Consider the following 21,069-nt stretch of genomic DNA (forward strand, 5'->3'; position numbering starts at 1 on the left):
TGAAGTGCATTGAGGATGTGATTGGGTTCAGTATCTATGACTCAGTATCAGTACTGTTTCATTCCCTCTCTCGGCATCAACATGTCAGGCAAACAGTGACCAGCAGGTAGAATTGAATCTCTCCGTCCCCACACGGATGCACACGCACAGACACAGGCGCACACGCACACGCACACGCACAGACACACACAGGCAGAGTAAAGAAAAACACGCACAGACCTACATACACAGATGCAGACACACAGAGACACACAATGCCTCATTTTAAGTCGTGTAAATAAAGTGCAGAATTGTAAATTGATGAGCAGATTAGTGATGACTATGACCTTCCTTTGACCCCTGCTAGTAATCCCCCTGAGTACTGAGTAATCTCCTGGAACGTACGGACCTCTGCCTCATCCCTCACGCCCTGGGAGAGTCGGAGAAACAGACCGATCCCCAGAGCTAAACATTAACATACATTCCTGAGCAGCTGCATCAGCAGCCGAGAAATACAGGAATCGCGGCCGGCTGGAGGCCACGATCGAGGTGTCTGATCCCTTTCTCCAGGTATTTCCAGCTCTCCCTAGCCTGGGTGGAGCTGGCAATCCTGAGCCTGTCCCATTCATCCCACCTGCCTCAACCCTGGAGAGTCACTGGGACACGCAGCCCAAGGTGAAAGTGGAGAGGGCAGCGCAGGGCCCGGGAGAGAGAGCAGGGCCCGGGAGAGAGAGCATGGAGAGAGCGCAGGGCCCGGGGGGGAGAGCAGGGCCCGGGAGGGAGAGAGCGCAGGGCCCGGGGGGGAAGAGAGAGAGCGCAGGGCCCGGGGGGGGAGAGAGCGCAGGGCCCGGGAGAGAGAGCATGGAGAGAGCGCAGGGCCCGGGGGGGAGAGCAGGGCCCGGGAGGGAGAGAGCGCAGGGCCCGGGGGGGAAGAGAGAGAGCGCAGGGCCCGGGGGGGGAGAGAGCGCAGGGCCCGGGAGAGAGAGCATGGAGAGAGCGCAGGGCCCGGGGGGGAGAGCAGGGCCCGGGAGGGAGAGAGCGCAGGGCCCGGGGGGGAAGAGAGAGAGCGCAGGGCCCGGGGGGGAGAGAGAGAGCGCAGGGCCCGGGAGGGAGAGAGAGAGCGCAGGGCCCGGGAGAGAGAGAGAGAGCGCAGGGCCCGGGAGAGAGAGAGAGAGCGCAGGGCCCGGGAGAGAGAGAGAGAGAGAGAGAGCGCAGGGCCCGGGAGAGAGAGAGAGAGAGCGCAGGGCCCGGGAGAGAGAGAGAGAGAGAGCGCAGGGCCCGGGAGAGAGAGAGAGAGCGCAGGGCCCGGGAGGGAGAGAGAGAGCGCAGGGCCCGGGGGGGAGAGAGAGAGCGCAGGGCCCGGGAGAGAGAGAGAGAGAGAGAGCGCAGGGCCCGGGGGGGAGAGAGAGAGCGCAGGGCCCGGGAGAGAGAGAGAGAGAGAGAGAGCGCAGGGCCCGGGAGAGAGAGAGAGAGCGCAGGGCCCGGGAGAGAGAGAGAGAGCGCAGGGCCCGGGAGAGAGAGAGAGAGCGCAGGGCCCGGGAGAGAGAGAGAGAGAGAGAGAGAGAGAGAGCGCAGGGCCCGGGAGAGAGAGAGAGAGCGCAGGGCCCGGGAGAGAGAGAGAGAGAGAGAGAGAGAGCGCAGGGCCTGGGAGGGAGAGAGAGGGAGAGAGAGAGAGAGCGCAGGGCCCGGGAGAGAGAGAGAGAGAGGGAGAGAGAGAGAGAGCGCAGGGCCCGGGAGAGAGAGAGAGCGCAGGGCCCGGGAGAGAGAGAGAGAGAGTGCAGGGCCCGGGAGAGAGAGAGAGGGAGAGAGAGAGAGAGAGCGCAGGGCCCGGGAGGGAGAGAGAGAGAGAGAGCGCAGGGCCCGGGAGAGAGAGAGAGGGAGAGAGAGAGAGAGCGCAGGGCCCGGGAGAGAGAGCGAGAGCGCAGGGCCCGGGAGAGAGCGAGAGCGCAGGGCCCGGGAGAGAGAGAGAGAGCGCAGGGCCCGGGAGAGAGAGAGAGAGAGAGCGCAGGGCCCGGGAGAGAGAGAGAGAGCGCAGGGCCCGGGAGAGAGAGAGAGAGAGAGAGAGAGCGCAGGGCCCGGGAGAGAGAGAGAGAGCGCAGGGCCCGGGAGAGAGAGAGAGAGAGAGCGCAGGGCCCGGGAGAGAGAGAGAGAGCGCAGGGCCCGGGAGAGAGAGAGAGAGAGAGAGAGCGCAGGGCCCGGGAGAGAGAGAGAGAGCGCAGGGCCCGGGAGAGAGAGAGAGAGCGCAGGGCCCGGGAGAGAGAGAGAGAGAGAGCGCAGGGCCCGGGAGAGAGAGAGAGAGAGAGAGAGAGCGCAGGGCCCGGGAGAGAGAGAGAGAGCGCAGGGCCCGGGAGAGAGAGAGAGAGAGAGCGCAGGGCCCGGGAGAGAGAGAGAGAGCGCAGGGCCCGGGAGAGAGAGAGAGAGAGAGAGAGCGCAGGGCCCGGGAGAGAGAGAGAGAGCGCAGGGCCCGGGAGAGAGAGAGAGAGAGAGAGCGCAGGGCCCGGGAGAGAGAGAGAGAGAGCGCAGGGCCCGGGAGAGAGAGAGAGAGAGAGAGAGCGCAGGGCCCGGGAGAGAGAGAGAGAGAGAGAGAGAGCGCAGGGCCCGGGGGGGAGAGAGCGCAGGGCCCGGGAGAGAGAGAGAGAGCGCAGGGCCCGGGAGAGAGAGAGAGAGCGCAGGGCCCGAGAGAGAGAGAGAGAGCGCAGGGCCCAGGAGAGAGAGAGAGAGCGCAGGGCCCGGGAGAGAGAGAGAGAGAGAGCGCAGGGCCCGGGAGAGAGAGAGAGAGAGAGAGAGAGAGAGCGCAGGGCCCGGGAGAGAGAGAGAGAGCGCGCAGGGCCCGGGAGAGAGAGAGAGAGCGCAGGGCCCGGGAGAGAGAGAGAGAGAGCGCAGGGCCCGGGAGAGAGAGAGAGAGAGAGAGAGCGCAGGGCCCGGGAGAGAGAGAGAGAGAGAGAGAGAGCGCAGGGCCCGGGAGAGAGAGAGAGAGAGAGAGAGAGAGCGCAGGGCCCGGGAGGGAGAGAGAGAGCGCAGGGCCCGGGAGAGAGAGCGTGCAGAGAGTGCAGGACCCGGGGGGAGGCAGGGCCCGGGAGAGTGAGAGCGCAGGGCCCAGGAGACAGCTCCCGCTGTGGTTGAGGAAAATGCCAAGCTGTAGGCCCTGTGTTCGCACCCTGTCCCTGTAAAAAGAAAGAACGAACTTGCATTTATACAGCGCCTTTCACAACCTCAGGACGTCCCAAAGCGCTTTACAGCCAATGAAATACTCTTGAGGTGTTGTAATGCAGGAAATGTGGCAGCCAATTTGCACACAGGAAGATCCCACAAACAGCAATGTGATAATGAGCAGATAATCTGTTTTAGGTGTTGGTTGAGGGATAAATATTGGCCCAGGACACCGGGGAGAACTCCCCTGCTCTTCTTCCAATAGCGGCCATGGGATCGTTTTCATCCACCCGAGAGGGCAGACGGGGCCTCGGTTTAATGTCTCATCCAAAAGGCGGCACCTCCGACAGTGCAGCACTCCCTCAGTACTGACCCTCCGACAGTGCAGCACTCCCTCAGTACTGACCCTCCGACAGTGCAGCACTCCCTCAGCCTGGATTATGTGCTCCAGTGTTTGGAGGTGGGGGTTGGTGAGGTGAGGAGGTGGGAGGGGCTGAAATTGCTGAAATTCCTCATTTGCTGCTGTTGGGGAATCAAACTGGAAATATCAGAAACGAATGAAACCCCTTCCTGTGACCGCACTGGGATCGTGGTACGAGAAATAAACTCTCTCATTACTGACTGATCTCGGGCAGCTCCAGTCCGCATGGGCTGGGAAAATTACATCGCAGTTTAATGCAATATGAACCTGATTCAATTTTCCCCCATCTGCATGATTCAAACTGAAGGGCTTCATTGGTCTTTACTCATTCAGCAACACCTCGATTTTTAAAATTCTCATCCTCATGATCAAATCCCTGGAATTCCCTCCCTAAACCTCTCCGCCTCTCTCTCCTCCTTTAAGACACTCCTTAAAACTTACCTCTTTGACCAAGCTTTTGGTCACCTGTCCTAATATCTCCTTATGTGGCTCGGTATCAAATTTTGTTTGATAATCGCTCCTGTGAAGCATCATGGGACATTTTACTACGTTAAAGGCGCTATATAAATGCAAGCTGTTGTTATGTAACTGTACAGAGTCCCTGTTTATTCAGGGTGAGGGTCACTCACTGTGTAACTGTACAGAGTCCCTGTTTATTCAGGGTGAGGGTCACTCACTGTGTAACTGTACAGAGTCCCTGTTTATTCAGGGTGAGGGTCACTCACTGTGTAACTGTACAGAGTCCCTGTTTATTCAGGGTGAGGGTCACTCACTGTGTAACTGTACAGAGTCCCTGTTTATTCAGGGTGAGGGTCACTCACTGTGTAACTGTACAGAGTCCCTGTTTATTCAGGGTGAGGGTCACTCACTGTGTAACTGTACAGAGTCCCTGTTTATTCAGGGTGAGGGTCACTCACTGTGTAACTGTACAGAGTCCCTGTTTATTCAGGGTGAGGGTCACTCACTGTGTAACTGTACAGAGTCCCTGTTTATTCAGGGTGAGGGTCACTCACTGTGTATCTGGACAGAGTCCCTGTTTATTCAGGGTGAGGGTCACTCACTGTGTAACTGGACAGAGTCCCTGTTTATTCAGGGTGAGGGTCACTCACTGTGTAACTGTACAGAGTCCCTGTTCATTCAGGGTGAGGGTCACTCACTGTGTAACTGTACAGAGTCCCTGTTTATTCAGGGTGAGGGTCACTCACTGTGTAACTGTACAGAGTCCCTGTTTATTCAGGGTGAGGGTCACTCACTGTGTATCTGTACAGAGTCCCTGTTTATTCAGGGTGAGGGTCACTCACTGTGTAACTGTACAGAGTCCCTGTTTATTCAGGGTGAGGGTCACTCACTGTGTAACTGTACAGAGTCCCTGTTTATTCAGGGTGAGGGTCACTCACTGTGTAACTGTACAGAGTCCCTGTTTATTCAGGGTGAGGGTCACTCACTGTGTAACTGTACAGAGTCCCTGTTTATTCAGGGTGAGGGTCACTCACTGTGTAACTGTACAGAGTCACTGTTTATTCAGGGTGAGGGTCACTCACTGTGTAACTGTACAGAGTCACTGTTTATTCAGGGTGAGGGTCACTCACTGTGTAACTGTACAGAGTCTCTGTTTATTCAGGGTGAGGGTCACTCTCTGTGTAACTGTACAGAGTCACTGTTTATTCAGGGTGAGGGTCACTCACTGTGTAACTGTACAGAGTCACTGTTTATTCAGGGTGAGGGTCACTCACTGTAACTGTACAGAGTCCCTGTTTATTCAGGGTGAGGGTCACTCCCAGTGTAACTGTACAGAGTCCCTGTTTATTCAGGGTGAGGGTCACTCACTGTGTAACTGTACAGAGTCCCTGTTTATTCAGGGTGAGGGTCACTCACTGTGTAACTGTACAGAGTCCCTGTTTATTCAGGGTGAGGGTCACTCACTGTGTAACTGTACAGAGTCCCTGTTTATTCAGGGTGAGGGTCACTCACTGTGTAACTGTACAGAGTCCCTGTTTATTCAGGGTGAGGGTCACTCACTGTGTAACTGTACAGAGTCCCTGTTTATTCAGGGTGAGGGTCACTCACTGTGTAACTGTACAGAGTCACTGTTTATTCAGGGTGAGGGTCACTCACTGTGTAACTGTACAGAGTCCCTGTTTATTCAGGGTGAGGGTCACTCACTGTGTAACTGTACAGAGTCACTGTTTATTCAGGGTGAGGGTCACTCACTGTGTAACTGTACAGAGTCCCTGTTTATTCAGGGTGAGGGTCACTCACTGTGTAACTGTACAGAGTCCCTGTTTATTCAGGGTGAGGGTCACTCACTGTGTAACTGTACAGAGTCCCTGTTTATTCAGGGTGAGGGTCACTCACTGTGTAACTGTACAGAGTCACTGTTTATTCGGCTGGGAAAGAACTAATTACATTTGCTAATGTTGTATCACTGGTCAAATAAACAATTTCAGGCAAAGTGTTTTGAGAGAGAGGTTTAAGGCCTCCGAGGAAGACTGAGATCTGAAGAACATTATCGAGATGTCTGTTTAGACTCAAGTTGAAGGGAGGCGACCGCGATCTGCAATCAGCCAGCAGGCCCCAGGTCACCTCCTACTGTTATCAGCAAAGGATTTCTTAAATAAAGCAGAGCGGGATCGGGCCCGTGGGAGGGATCGGGGGCCCGTGGGAGGGATCGGGGCCCGGTGGGAGGGATGGGGGGCCCGTGGGAGGGATCGGGGGCCCGTGGGAGGGATCGGGCCCGGTGAGAGGGATCGGGGGGCCCGTGGGAGGGATGGGGGGCCCGTGGGAGGGATCGGGGGGCCCGTGGGAGGGATGGGGGGCCCGTGGGAGGGATGGGGGGCCCGTGGGAGGGATGGGGGGCCCGTGGGAGGGATCGGGGGGCCTGTGGGAGGGATCTCAGCACCTCCCAAGGTGAAAACCCAGGAAACGGCCAAACTCTGGCAGTTAAATAGCAGAGAACAGGTTTAGCAAACGAGGTTACATACTTTGCGGTTTCTAAACTGGAACAAAGGGACCCGGATCGTTGGTAGTTGAGCCGAGGGTGTTGCTCAGCAACACAGGCTTGCTGCTGATGCCATCATGTCACTGTGATGGGATGGGTGTGATCCCTGAGTTACTGACCAGAGCAACGGGAATCTGCTCTGTTTAATTTACACCCGATTCCACGTGATTGAAGCTTGCGTTGCCAGTGGTTTTATATCTTCAGGTCTCCCAGAGCTGAGGGACTTTAGTAATGTGGGGAGACTGGAGAAGCTGGGATCATTCTCCTTCGGGTTAAGGGGAGATTTAATAGATGTGTTCACAATTATGAAGGGTTTTGATGAAGTAAACAGGGAGAAACTGTTTCCACTGACAGGAGGGTCGGTCACCAGAGCCCTGGTTAGACCGCACCTGGAGTACTGTGTTCAGTTCTGGGCACCGCACCTTCGGAAGGATATATTGGCCTTGGAGGGAGTGCAGCGTAGATTTACTAGAATGATACCTGGACTCCAAAGGTTAAATTACGAGGAGAGATTACACAGACTAGGGTTGTATTCCCTGGAATTTAGAAGATTAAGGGGTGATTTGATCGAAGTTTTCAAGTTATTAAGGGGAACTGATAGGGTAGATAGAGAGAAACTATTTCCGCTGGTTGGGGAGTCTAGGACGCGAGGACATAGCCTAAAAATTAGAGCCTGGACTTTCAGGAGTGAAGTTAGGAAACACTTCTGCACACAAAGGGTGGCAGAAGTTTGGAAAAATCTTCCGCAAAAGGCAGTTGATGCTAGCTGATTTGTTAATTTTAAATCTGAGATTGATAGATTTGTGTTAACCAAAGATATTAAGGGATATGGGGCTAAGGCGGGTATATGGAGTTAGATCACAGATCAGCCATGATCTCATTGAATGGCGGAACAGGCTCGAGGGGCTGAATGGCCTCCTCCTGTTCCTATGTTCCTAACCAGAGGATGAGGAGAATTTTTTTTACGCGGTGAGTTGTTATGATCTGGAATGCGCTGCCTGAAAGGGCGGTGGAAGCAGATTCAATGGCTACTTAGAAAAGGGAATTGGATAAATACTTGAAGGGAAAAAATTTGCAGGACTATGGGGAAAGAGCAGGGGAATGGGCCGAATTGGATAGCTCTTTCAAAGGGTCGGCACAGGCACGATGGGCTGAATGGCCTCCTCCTGTTCTGTAAGATTCTATAAACTACACTGTCCTCCCACAGTACAGGCTTCTCAATACTGTCTGGGAAAGGGCAGGGCGGGTGAGGAGGAGACAGGACGTCCTGTAGCCCAAGGAGACTGGGAGTCTGGTCTCCCACTGCATCCTCACTTGGTCAGGTTAAAACAGAGACCTGGACAGTTCTTGGACTTTATTAACACCTCTCAAAACGCTGCACACTCACCAAATGCCTCTGAAATGCAGTCACTATCGTTACTTGGGCAAACGCAGCAGCCAACTTGCGCACAGCAAGATCCCACAAACAGCAAATGAGGTGAATAACCAGTTAATCTGGGTTTTTTTTTTAACCTTGAACCCAGCTGAGGGATAAAATATTGGCTTCGGACATTGGAGAGATCTCCCCTGCTCTTTTTCGAAATAGTGGCTTTGGGATCTTTTTCGTCCACCTGAGAGGGTGGGAAGGAACAATGGTTTAACATCTCATCCGACAGAGGGCACCTCCGACAGTGCAGCGCTCCCTCAGCACTGCCCCTCCGACAGTGCAGCGCTCCCTCAGTACTGACCCTCCGACAGTGCGGCGCTCCCTCAGCACTGACCCTCCGAAAGTGCGGCGCTCCCTCAGTACTGCCCCTCCGACAGTGCGGTGCTCCCTCAGTACTGCCCCTCCGACAGTGCAGTGCTCCCTCAGTACTGCCCCTCCGACAGTGCAGTGCTCCCTCAGTACTGACCCTCCGACAGTGCAGCGCTCCCTCAGTACTGACCCTCCGACAGTGCAGCGCTCCCTCAGTGCTGGCACCACGAGTGTCAGCCTGGATTATGGGCTTTGGAGTGAGGTTTGAACCCATGAACCTTCTGACTCAGAAGCAGGAGTGCTACCCACTGAGCCACGGCTAATGATTAAAACCCAGTCACAGAATAACACTGTGCTCAAACTTTACACAGAATTTACAGCACAGAAACAGGCCATTCGGCCCCACTGGTCCATGCCTGGTGTTTATGCTCCACACGAGCCTCCTCCCTCCCTACTTCATCTCACCCTATCAGCATATCCTTCTATTCCTTTCTCCCTCATGTGTTTATCCAGCTTCCCCTTAAATGTATCTACACTATTCACCTCAACTACTCCTTGTGGGAGTGAGTTCCACATTCTCACCACTCTCTGGGTAAAGAAGTTTCTCCTGAATTCCCGATTGGATTCATTGGTGACTATTTTATATTTATGACCTCTAGTTTTGATTTCCCCACGAGTGGAAACATTTTCTCTATGTCTACTCTATCAAAACCTTCTATTATCTTAAAGACCTCTATCAGGTCACCCCTCGGTCTTCTCTTTTCTGGAGAAAAAAGCCCCAGCCTGTTCAGTCTTTCATGGTTGTTTTAACCTCTCAGTTCTGGTATCATCCTGGTAAATCTTTTTTGCACCTTCTCCAGTGCCTCCAGAACTTTTTAATATAAATGACCGCAGCGTATATCAGAGACTGGACTGATTGTGAGAGAGCCCCTAACTTTGACAGCAGGAATGGTGAGAAAGTTCTGAGCTGTGAAACTGATGAGGTTTTGAAATCTTTCAACAATTCCCTGGTGTTATTCCCAGCTGGTGGTTGGATAGATCTCTCTCTCTCTCTCTCTCTCTCCCTCCCTTGCCCGCTCGCTTTGTACTGTAGATAATAGTACACAGCGACTGTAGATTCATAACCCTTTAAGGTGCTTTCCCTCACATCAAACCAAAGGTCATATCCATCGAGATTTCTTATCATCAGTAACTGTGTCATGGCAACAAGGTCCTTGCAAGAGTTAACGTCCCTTCTTTATAGGACAAGATGTAGGCCTCACACCTGGCAGTTTTTACCGACTATTTATATAAAGGTTGTCCCCACTCCATTATTGATGAGATGATCTTCTTATTCGCCATCCATCTCACCGATCGCTGCTAATCTCCTCTTCCTGATTAATGAAGGGCCACTCTGCTCTCCAACTTTCCACTTCCTTGTTCAGCCCTGGCCTTCCCTCAAGCATTGTGCCAGGGGTGGGCACAGTCTCTCACGTGCCCCCTGGTATCCTGACCCAAGCGCTCACTCTTGGTGCCTGAGGCTAGACAACGGATATTCGACTGTGGAGGGAATCACATCTGAGCCAGCTGGAGTCGCTGGGAGCAGGAACTCTGGCCGATTTTTCCCCTCTGAATAAATTCCATTGAGAATAATAATGAATGAATGAATTAACACTTCCAATCAGGAGTTCCAGGAGTGGGAGAATGTTCTGTTTGAACAGGTCCTAGTTTGGCCTCAGTGGGTGACGTCTTTGGGATGAGATGTTAACCGGTTAGGTGAGGTGGACGTATTCTTCGAAGAAGAGCAGGGGGTTCACCCGGTGTCCTGGGCCAACGTTCCACCTTCAACTAAACATCACCAAAACCAGTTCATTTGTCTCTCTGCTGTTTGTGGGATCTTCCTGTCCAAATTGACCTCTGTGTTTGCCTAAAAAACGTTTCAAAAGTAATTTATCGGATGTGAAGGATTTTGGGATGTCCCAAGGACATGAAAGATAAATGTTCTCTCATTAACTTGTTTGGAACATAGGAGCAGGAGGAGGCCATTCAGCCCCTCGAGCCTGTTCTGCCATTCAATCAGACCACGGCTGATCTGTGACCTAACTCCTTTCACCCTCCTTTGCTCCGTATCCCTCGATACCCAACAAAACTCTGTCGATCTCAGTTTTGAAAGCTCCAATTGACCCCCAGCATCCACAGCTTTCTGGGGGAGAGAGTTCCAGATTCCCACTCCCCTTTGTGTGAAGAAGTGCTTCCTGACATCACCCCTGAACGGCCTGGCTCTAATTTTAAGGTTCTGCCCCCTTGTTCTGGACTCCCCCCACCAGAGGAAATAGTTTCTCTCTATCTACCCTATCAAATCTTTTTATAATTTTAAACACCTCAATTAGATCACCCCTTAATCTTCTAAACTCGAGGGAATACAAGCCAAGTTTATGTCCTCGTAATTTAACCCTTTAAGCCCCGGTCAGCTGGGCAGCACTCTCACCTCTGAGTCAGAAGGCCCTGGGTTCAAGTCCCACTCCAGAGACTTGAACACGTAATCTAGGCTGACACTTCAGTGCCAGTACTGAGGGAGTGCTGCACTGTCGGAGGTGCCGTCTTTCGGATGAGATGTTAAACCGAGGCCCCATCGGCCCTCTCGGGTGGATGTAAAAGATCCCGTGGCCACTATTTTGAAGAAGAGCAGGGGAGTTCTCCCTGGTGTCCTGGCCGATATTTATCCCTCAATCAACATAAAACAGATTATCTGGTCATTTATCTCATGACTGTTTCTGGGATCTTGCTGTGCACAAATTGGCTGCTGCATTTCCTACATTACAACAGTGACTACACTTCAAAAAGTACTTCGTTAGCTGTAAAGCTCTTTGGGCCATCCTGAGGTTGTGAAAATCGCTATAGATGTGCAAGTCTTTCTTTCTATCACTCTGGTAAATTCCACAGCTCTCCTCCTTTGGCACAGCAACTAATCAGTTTTATCAGCTCCCCCCCCAAGGAGAATAAAGTCTAGATCCTTTCAGTTACGATTCCTGCCCGTCCTCTGAGACACTGAACAGCCAATGCCCTTCCATCCCGCAGGATGCTCCCAGTCCCGTCCCAACAGTTCCACAGACTCTACGTTGACAGTAGTTAAGCTGCTCCCTTGTTGACTATTGGACCGTGTGATTGTTTTCAGGACGGAGACTCGGTCAGAGGCATGGAGAAGGTTTGCAGGCAGCTGACGTATCACCTCAGCCCACACTCGCAGTGGAGACGTCCAGGCCTCATGAAAAGGAAGCCCCATGCCTGGTAGGTCCCCCCAATCCGTCCCACCCACCTTCTCCCTGCATCACCCGACCCCACCTACCCACCTTCTCCCCAATCCCTCAATCCCACCTACCCACCTTCTCCCTGCATCACCCGACCCCACCTACCCACCTTCTCCCTGCATCACCCGACCCCACCTACCCACCTTCTCCCCGCATCACCCGACCCCACCTCCTCACCATCTCCCCAATCCCTCAATCCCACCTACTCACCTTCTCCTCAATCCCACCTACCCACCTTCTCCCCGCATCACCCGACCCCACCTACCCACCTTCTCCCTGCATCACCCGACCCCACCTACCCACCTTCTCCCCATATCCCTCAACCCCACCTCCTCACCATCTCCCCAATCCCTCAATCCCACCTACTCACCTTCTCCTCAATCCCACCTACCCACCTTCTCCCTGCATCACCCGACCCCACCTACCCACCTTCTCCCCATATCCCTCAACCCCACCTCCTCACCATCTCCCCAATCCCTCAATCCCACCTACTCACCTTCTCCTCAATCCCACCTACCCACCTTCTCCCCATATCCCTCAACCCCACCTACCCACCTTCTCCCCGATCCCTCAAACCCACCCACCCACTCTCTCCGTTACGCCCCACCCTCAGCATAAGTGTGTGAGGGAACAGGGGAGTGACCAATGTAATACCCATTTTTAATAAGGAAGTCAAAGCAAACATCTTTATTGAATCAATATGGCAAAAACTTGACGAATTTGTCATCCGTTTCATTGCTATTTGTTGGATCATGCTGTGTACAAAATGGTTGCCACATTTGCCTACATAATAAGAGTTCAAAGTCATTCATTGGATGTGATGCACTGTGTGATGTTCTTGAGATGTGAGTAGTTGTTTTATAAATGTGAATCTTTCTTTCCCTGCTTGTTCTGTTTGTTTAAAGTGGGAGATTTTCTCGGGCTGATTAATGCCGAGGGATTAAGGGTTCCTGCAGACAAATCTCCTTTAGCAGCACTGTGCCCAATGGTGAAATGAGTCAGAGCAGATCCTGGGCCGGGACCAGGCTGTCTCCTGACTGAGATTTGCTGTCAGTGGGTGACTCACGTTAGAAACATTCTGGGCACCGATCCTGAAGGTTTCTGCTGACTTGACGAGTGGAGCACTGTGGTGAACTTAACATTTTAAAAAATATTGGGTCCCTGGTTCAGCACGGTGATGGGTCCCTGGTTCAGCGCGGTGTTGGGTCTCTGGTTCAGCGCGGTGATGGGTCTCTGGTTCAGCGCGGTGTTGGGTCTCTGGTTCAGCGCGGTGATGGGTCTCTGGTTCAGCACGGTGATGGGTCTCTGGTTCAGCACGGTGATGGGTCTCTGGTTCAGCGCGGTGATGGGTCTCTGGTTCAGCGCGGTGATGGGTCTCTGGTTCAGCGCGGTGATGGGTCTCTGGTTCAGCGCGGTGATGGGTCTCTGGTTCAGCGCGGTGATGGGTCTCTGGTTCAGCGCGGTGATGGGTCTCTGGTTCAGCACGGTGATGGGTCTCTGGTTCAGCACGGTGATGGGTCTCTGGTTCAGCGCGGTGATGGGTCTCTGGTTCAGCGCGGTGATGGGTCTCTGGTTCAGCGCGGTGATGGGTCTCTGGTTCAGCGCGGTGATGGGTCTCTGGTTCAGCGCGGTGATGGGTCTCTGGTTCAGCACGGTGACGGGTCTCTGGTTCAGCACGGTGACGGGTCTCTGGTTCAGCGCGGTGATGGGTCTCTGGTTCAGCGCGGTGATGGGTCTCTGGTTCAGCACGGTGATGGGTCTCTGGTTCAGCACGGTGATGGGTCTCTGGTTCAGCGCGGTGATGGGTCTCTGGTTCAGCGCGGTGTTGGGTCTCTGGTTCAGCGCGGTGATGGGTCTCTGGTTCAGTGCGGTGTTGGGTCTCTGGCGCGGTGATGGGTCTCTGGTTCAGCGCGGTGATGGGTCTCTGGTTCAGTGCGGTGATGGGTCTCTGGTTCAGTGCGGTGATGGGTCTCTGGCGCGGTGATGGGTCTCTGGTTCAGCGCGGTGATGGGTCTCTGGCGCGGTGATGGGTCTCTGGTTCAGCGCGGTGATGGGTCTCTGGTTCAGCGCGGTGATGGGTCTCTGGTTCAGCGCGGTGATGGGTCTCTGGTTCAGCGCGGTGATGGGTCTCTGGTTCAGCGCGGTGTTGGGTCTCTGGTTCAGCGCGGTGATGGGTCTCTGGCGCGGTGATGGGTCTCTGGTTCAGCGCGGTGTTGGGTCTCTGGTTCAGCGCGGTGTTGGGTCTCTGGTTCAGCGCGGTGATGGGTCTCTGGTTCAGCGCGGTGATGGGTCTCTGGCGCGGTGATGGGTCTCTGGTTCAGCGCGGTGTTGGGTCTCTGGTTCAGCGCGGTGTTGGGTCTCTGGTTCAGCGCGGTGATGGGTCCCTGGTTCAGCGCGGTGATGGGTCCCTGGTTCAGCGCGGTGATGGGTCCCTGGTTCAGCGCGGTGTTGGGTCTCTGGTTCAGCGCGGTGATGGGTCTCTGGTTCAGCGCGGTGATGGGTCTCTGGTTCAGCGCGGTGATGGGTCTCTGGTTCAGCGCGGTGATGGGTCTCTGGTTCAGCACGGTGACGGGTCTCTGGTTCAGCACGGTGACGGGTCTCTGGTTCAGCGCGGTGACGGGTCTCTGGTTCAGTGCGGTGACGGGTCTCTGGTTCAGCGCGGTGTTGGGTCTCTGGTTCAGCGCGGTGATGGGTCTCTGGTTCAGCGCGGTGATGGGTCTCTGGTTCAGCGCGGTGATGGGTCTCTGGTTCAGCGCGGTGTTGGGTCTCTGGTTCAGTGCGGTGATGGGTCTCTGGTTCAGTGCGGTGTTGGGTCTCTGGCGCGGTGATGGGTCTCTGGTTCAGCGCGGTGTTGGGTCTCTGGTTCAGCGCGGTGTTGGGTCTCTGGCGCGGTGATGGGTCTCTGGTTCAGCGCGGTGATGGGTCTCTGGCGCGGTGATGGGTCTCTGGTTCAGCGCGGTGATGGGTCTCTGGCGCGGTGATGGGTCTCTGGTTCAGCACGGTGATGGGTCTCTGGCGCGGTGATGGGTCTCTGGTTCAGCGCGGTGTTGGGTCTCTGGCGCGGTGATGGGTCTCTGGTTCAGCGCGGTGATGGGTCTCTGGCGCGGTGTTGGGTCTCTGGTTCAGCGCGGTGATGGGTCTCTGGTTCAGCGCGGTGTTGGGTCTCTGGTTCAGCACGGTGATGGGTCTCTGGTTCAGCGCGGTGATGGGTCTCTGGTTCAGCGCGGTGATGGGTCTCTGGTTCAGCACGGTGATGGGTCCCTGGTTCAGCGCGGTGATGGGTCCCTGGTTCAGCGCGGTGATGGGTCCCTGGTTCAGCGCGGTGATGGGTCCCTGGTTCAGCGCGGTGATGGGTCCCTGGTTCAGCGCGGTGATGGGTCTCTGGTTCAGCGCGGTGATGGGTCTCTGGTTCAGCGCGGTGATGGGTCTCTGGTTCAGCGCGGTGATGGGTCTCTGGCCCCACTCGCCTGGATTGGTGCAGTTGTGACAACCCTCAAGAAATTCAACACCATCCAGGACAGAGCAGTTCCCTCGATCTGACACTGGACTCGAGATATTCACTCCCTCCAGCAACGGCGCACCGTGGCTGCAGTGTGTACTATCGACAGGAGGCTCTGCAGCAACTCGCCAAGGCTTCATCGATAGCACCTCCCAATCCCACAACCTCCACCACCTGGAAGGACAAGGGCAACAGGCACATGGGAACAACACCACCTGCACGTTCCCCTCCAAGTCACACACCATCCCGACTTGGAAATATATCGCCGTTCCTTCATCGTCGCTGAGTCAAAATCCTGGAACTCCCTTCCTAACAGCACTGTGGGAGAACCTTCACCACACGGACTGCAGCGGTTCAAGAAGGCGGCTCACCACCACCTTCTCAAGATGCCCACACCCGAGAATGATATTTTAAAAAGAACAGATATGAGCTGTCAGCTCCGCTGAGATATCTTAAATATGTTTTGGAGAAATCGAAGAGACACTTTCCTGGAAGGAAGGCAAATTTTACACGGAATTGGATTGCCAGGAGTGGAGATGGATGATTAAAAGCCTGCTCAGAACACTGCTCATTACCGGCACTGCGTTGTTTGCTGGCGGCCGTGCATCACTCAGTGTAACCAGAACAAGGCAGCCCCGAATACTCAGTGTAACCAGAACAAGGCAGCCCCGAATACTCAGTGTAACCAGAACAAGGCAGCCCCGAATACTCAGTGTAACCAGAACAAGGCAGCCCCGAATACTCAGTGTAACCAGAACAAGGCAGCCCCGAATACTCAGTGTAACCAGAACAAGGCAGCCCCGAATACTCAGTGTAACCAGAACAAGGCAGCCTCGAATACTCAGTGTAACCAGAACAAGGCAGCCTCGAATACTCAGTGTAACCAGAACAAGGCAGCCCCGAATACTCAGTGTAACCAGAACAAGGCAGCCCCGAATACTCAGTGTAACCAGAACAAGGCAGCCCCGAATACTCAGTGTAACCAGAACAAGGCAGCCCCGAATACTCAGTGTAACCAGAACAAGGCAGCCCCGAATACTCAGTGTAACCAGAACAAGGCAGCCCCGAATACTCAGTGTAACCAGAACAAGGCAGCCTCGAATACTCAGTGTAACCAGAACAAGGCAGCCCCGAATACTCAGTGTAACCAGAACAAGGCAGCCTCGAATACTCAGTGTAACCAGAACAAGGCAGCCCCGAATACTCAGTGTAACCAGAACAAGGCAGCCCCGAATACTCAGTGTAACCAGAACAAGGCAGCCCCGAATACTCAGTGTAACCAGAACAAGGCAGCCCCGAAGAATTAACTCCACAGTTAATGCAGTTTTAGTGCTGAAGGCCTCTTGCTTCCCCCAGTCCTTTCATAATGATCAAAACATTTACAATGGATTCAGGTGAAAGCAGAAAGTAACTCTTTGCTTCTTCCCCCTCGGCGGGGGGACGGGGCACACAATCACAATGTTTTACATCTGGGGACCTGGGTTCAGATCCAGCCCAGACTGGTCGGATTTGGGTCTGCTCCGTCCCTGGGCAGTTTGGGCAGTCTCAGCCCAGTTGTTCACCCTTGTGTTGCCCATAGTCCTTGATGTGCAAATGTATCCCTCCCGCACTTAAAATATGTTAAATTGTGAGAGAAACTTCCCTTAGATCCAGTCCTCTTTCCCACATAGGAGCAGGAGGAGGCCATTCAGCCCCTCGAGTCTGTTCCGCCATTCAGTTAGATCATGGCTGATCTGTGCCCCCTTGTTCTGGATTCCCCCACCAGAGGAAATAATTTCTCGGTATCGACCCTATCAAACCCCTTTATCATTTTAAAGACCTGGATCAGATGACCTCTCAACCTTCTAAACTCAATGGAATACAAGACAAGGTTATGCGACTTGTCCTCATAAATTTTACTCTTTAATATCTTACCACAGGATGAATAACCTTACCCAGGATTCCAGGAGAAATTATTGCCTAGAATTACAAAGAAAGTACGGCACAGAAACAGGCCATTCGGCCCCACTGGTCTGTACTGGTGTTTATTCTCCACATGAGCCTCCTCCCTCCCTACTTCATCTCACCCTATCACCATATCCTTCTATTCCTTTCTCCCTCATGTGTTTATCCAGCTTCCCCTTAAATGTATCTACACTATTCACCTCAACTACTCCTTGTGGGAGTGAGTTCCACATTCTCACCACTCTCTGAGTAAAGAAGTTTCTCCTGAATTCCCTATTGGATTTATTAGTGACTATCTTATATTTCTGACCTCTAGTTCTGGTCTCCCCCACAAGTGGAAACATCTTCTCTACGTCTACCCTATCAAACCCTTTCATAATCTTAAAGACCTCTATCAGGTCACCCCTCAGCCTTCTCTTTTCGAGAGAAAAGAGCCCCAGCCTGTTCAATCTGATAGCTATAACCTCTCAGTTCTGGTATCAATCTTGTAAATCTTTTTTGCACCCTCTCCAGTGCCTCTACATCCTTTTTGTAATATGGAGACCAGCAGTGAGCACAATACTCCAAGTCTAACCGAGGTTCTGTACAAGTTTAACATAACTTCCCTGCCTTTCAATTCTATCCCTCTAGAACAAAAGTGTTCAAACAAAGAGACTGAAACAAGGTGCAGATGTGATGGATTTGTCACTCTCTGCGATTGAGAAGGGAAAGCCCGATAGTGGGGGCTGCTATTTAAGGGACAGCCTTGCCCACCGGGATCCTGTCAGGAACTCGCGAGTGCTTCCCCCAGGATTTACTGTCCATTCATTTTAGTAGATGGGGAGCGAGCCCCAATCTCCCAATGCTCGCTCCCGGTGGGTGAGGCTCCGACTGTGGAGCTCATGTTTGGAAAATCCACCGCTCAGAAATGAGAGCCCTGGTTCGATTTCCCTGGTGCCCCCAGCAAGAAAAGGGGAATGAAACCCCCTTCTGTACTGGCCGGTCGACCCCTCGCGGAGTCTGTGAGGTACCGGGGGAGGGGCCCTTGAATACTCTGAGCCAAAGTTAGTGCTAACACAAAACTAATAGAATCATAGAATCACACAGTGCACGGCTGCCAATGGTGGGGTAAAGGGAGGGGTTGCACAAGAGGCCAGCAGCAGAGGAATAGAGTGTTCTTTTGGGGGGGGTGGTTGGGGAAGAGAGGGAGGGGCTGGTTGTGACACTGAAGGAGGTTAGAGAGATAGGGAGAGGCAAGCCACAAAAGGTATTTAAACACAAGGATGAGAATTTTAAAAAAAAGTTTTTGTGACTGGAAGCCTGTGGCCAGTGGGGTACCACAGGGATCGGTGCTGGGTCCCTTGCTGTTTGTGGTCTACATTAATGACTTGGATATGAATGTAAAAGGTATGATCAGTAAGTTCGCTGATGATACAAAGATTGGTAGGGTGGTAAATAGCGAGGAGGATAGCCTCAGTCTGCAGGACGATATAGATGGGTTGGTCAGATGGGCGGAACAGTGGCAAATGGAATTTAACCCGGAAAAGTGCGAGGTGATGCACTTTGGAGGGACTAACAAGGCAAGGGAATACACAATGAATGGGAGGACCCTAGGCAAGACAGAGGGTCAGAGGGATCTTGGTGTGCAAGTTCACAGATCCCTGAAGGCGGCGGAACAGGTAGATAAGGTGGTAAAGAAGGCATATGGGATACTTGCCTTTATTAGCCGAGGCATAGAATATAAGAGCAAGGAGGTTATGATGGAGCTGTATAAAACACTGGTTAGGCCACAGCTGGAGTACTGTGTGCAGTTCTGGTCGCCACACTACAGGAAGGATGTGATCGCTTTGGAGAGGGTGCAGAGGAGATTCACCAGGATGTTACCAGGGCTGGAGCGCTTCAGCTATGAAGAGAGACTGGGAAGATTGGGTTTGTTTTCCTTGGAGCAGAGGAGGCTGAGGGGGGACATGATTGAGGTGTACAAAATTATGAGGGGCACAGATAGGATGGATACTAAGGAGCTCTTTCCCTTCGTTGAGGGTTCTACAACAAGGGGACATAGATTCAAGGTAAAAGGCGGGAGGTTTAGAGGGGATTTGAGAAAGAACTTTTTCACCCAGAGGGTGGTTGGAGTCTGGAACTCACTGTCTGAAAGGGTTGTGGAGGCAGGAACCCTCACAACATTCAAGAAGCATTTGGATGAGCACTTGAAATGCCATAGCATACAAGGCTACGGACCAAATGCTGGAATATGGGATTAGAGTAGACAGGGCTGATGGCCGGCGCGGACACGATGGGCCGAAGGGCCTCTATCCGTGCTGTATGACTCTATGACTCTATGACTCTTAAGGAGGCCATTCGGCCCATCTTGCCTGTGGCAGCTCTTTGAAAGAGCTATCTGATTAGTCCCACTCCCTGCTCTTTCCCCGTAGCCCTGCAATTTTCCCCCTTTCAAGTATTTATCCAATTCCCTTTTGAAAGTTATTATTGAATCTGCTTCCACCGCCCTTTCAGGCAGCGCATTCCAGATCAGAACAACTCGCTGCGTCCTCATCTCCCATCTTTTGTGAATTACTTTAAATCTGTGTCCTCTGGCTACTGACCCTTCTGCCAGTGGAAACAGTTTCTCCTTATTTACTCTATCAAAACAGTTCATGATTTTGAACATTTCTATCAAATCTCCCCTTAACCTTCTCTGCTCTAAGGAGAACAATCCCAGCTTCTCCAGTCTCCCCAAATAACTGAAGCCCCTCATCCCTGGTACCATTCTAGTAAATCTCTTCTGCACCCTCTCCAAGGCCTTGACATCCTTCCTAAACTGTGGTGCCCAGAATTGGACACAATACTCCAGCTGGGGCCTAACCAGTGATTTATAAATGTTTAGCGGACCTTCCTTGCTTTTGTACTCTGTGCCTCTGTTAATAAAGCCCAGGATCAAATGTGCTTTTTTAACAGTCTTCTCAACCTGTTCTTCTACTTTCAAAGATTTGTGTCCCTGCACCCCCTTTAAAATTGTATAATTTACCAATACGAAGAAATCATTGCAGAGGATTTTCAAGATGCCAGACAGAGGCGGCCGGCATGGGTTAATGAGCAGACCTGAGGGGTCTGATGTCTAACATGAAGAGGAGAGATATTTTTAAAAAATAATGAAGTGTGAAAGGGATGACTCACAGCCAGTTGTGAAACTGAATTTCTATCCTGCTGATGAGACTGGAGACTGGCTCAGACACACTCCCCATTCCAACCTGTGAATCCCATTTCACTGCTGGTTGGCAAGGGTGCAGAGGAGATTTACCAGAATTACATTGCATTTACAGCACAGAAACAGGCCATTCGGCCCAACACGTTTACGTTCCACACGAGCCTCCTCCCTCCCTCTCTCTGGCAGTCCCTCAGGGTTGAGGATGATGCCTGTGCGTGGATTCTTTTAACGTGGGGTGGTCATTGCACACCAACCACCACACGGTCCCAGCGGAGCAAAGTCTTGGCCCAATGGCAGGGAAATCCGAGATGCTTGGATACCAGGCTCTGCTGTAGGATGGGGACAGTGCAGCATTTCACTGGAGTGTCAGCCTGGATTTTGTACTCAAGTCTCTGGAGTGGGACTTGAACCCACAACCTTCTGCCTCAGAGGTGAGTCTGCTAGCCACTGAGCCACAGCTGACACTGCAACGAGCGTCCCTCCCTCCCTCCCTCCCTCCCTCCCTCCCTCCCTCCCTCCCTCCCTCCCTCCCTCCCTCCCTCCCTCCCTCCCTCCCTCCCTCCCTCCCTCCCTCCCTCCCTCCCTCCCTCCCTCCCTCCCTCCCTCCCTCCCTCCCTCGTGTTTATCTAGCTTCCCCTTCGCCTCAATTACTCCTTGTGGTAACAAGTTCCACGTTCTCACCACTCTCTGGGTAAAGAAGTTTCTCCTGAATTCCCTATTGGATTTATTAGTGACTATCTTATATTTATGACCCCTAGTTCTGGTCTCCCCCACAAGTGGAAACATCTCCTCCACGTCTACCCTATCAAACCCCTTCACAATTTTAAAGACCTCTATCAGGTCAAGAGGGACTCTCGGTTATGTGGAGAGAC

The 21,069-nt window shown here is 53.1% G+C and overlaps 1 protein-coding gene across 1 annotated transcript in view; it reads left to right on the forward strand.

The window, feature by feature from the left end:
• The window catches only part of lrrc75a (leucine rich repeat containing 75A), a 57,846-nt gene that overhangs the window by 18,158 nt on the left and 18,619 nt on the right, over positions 1–21,069 (forward strand). The window contains exon 3 of the mRNA XM_068008565.1: positions 11,438–11,550. Coding sequence (XP_067864666.1) covers positions 11,438–11,550 — 113 coding nt within the window. The remainder of the gene's footprint in view (positions 1–11,437; positions 11,551–21,069) is intronic.

Source organism: Heptranchias perlo, chromosome 28, assembly GCF_035084215.1.
Source record: "Heptranchias perlo isolate sHepPer1 chromosome 28, sHepPer1.hap1, whole genome shotgun sequence".
In the NCBI taxonomy this organism is placed as follows: Eukaryota; Metazoa; Chordata; class Chondrichthyes; order Hexanchiformes; family Hexanchidae; genus Heptranchias; species Heptranchias perlo.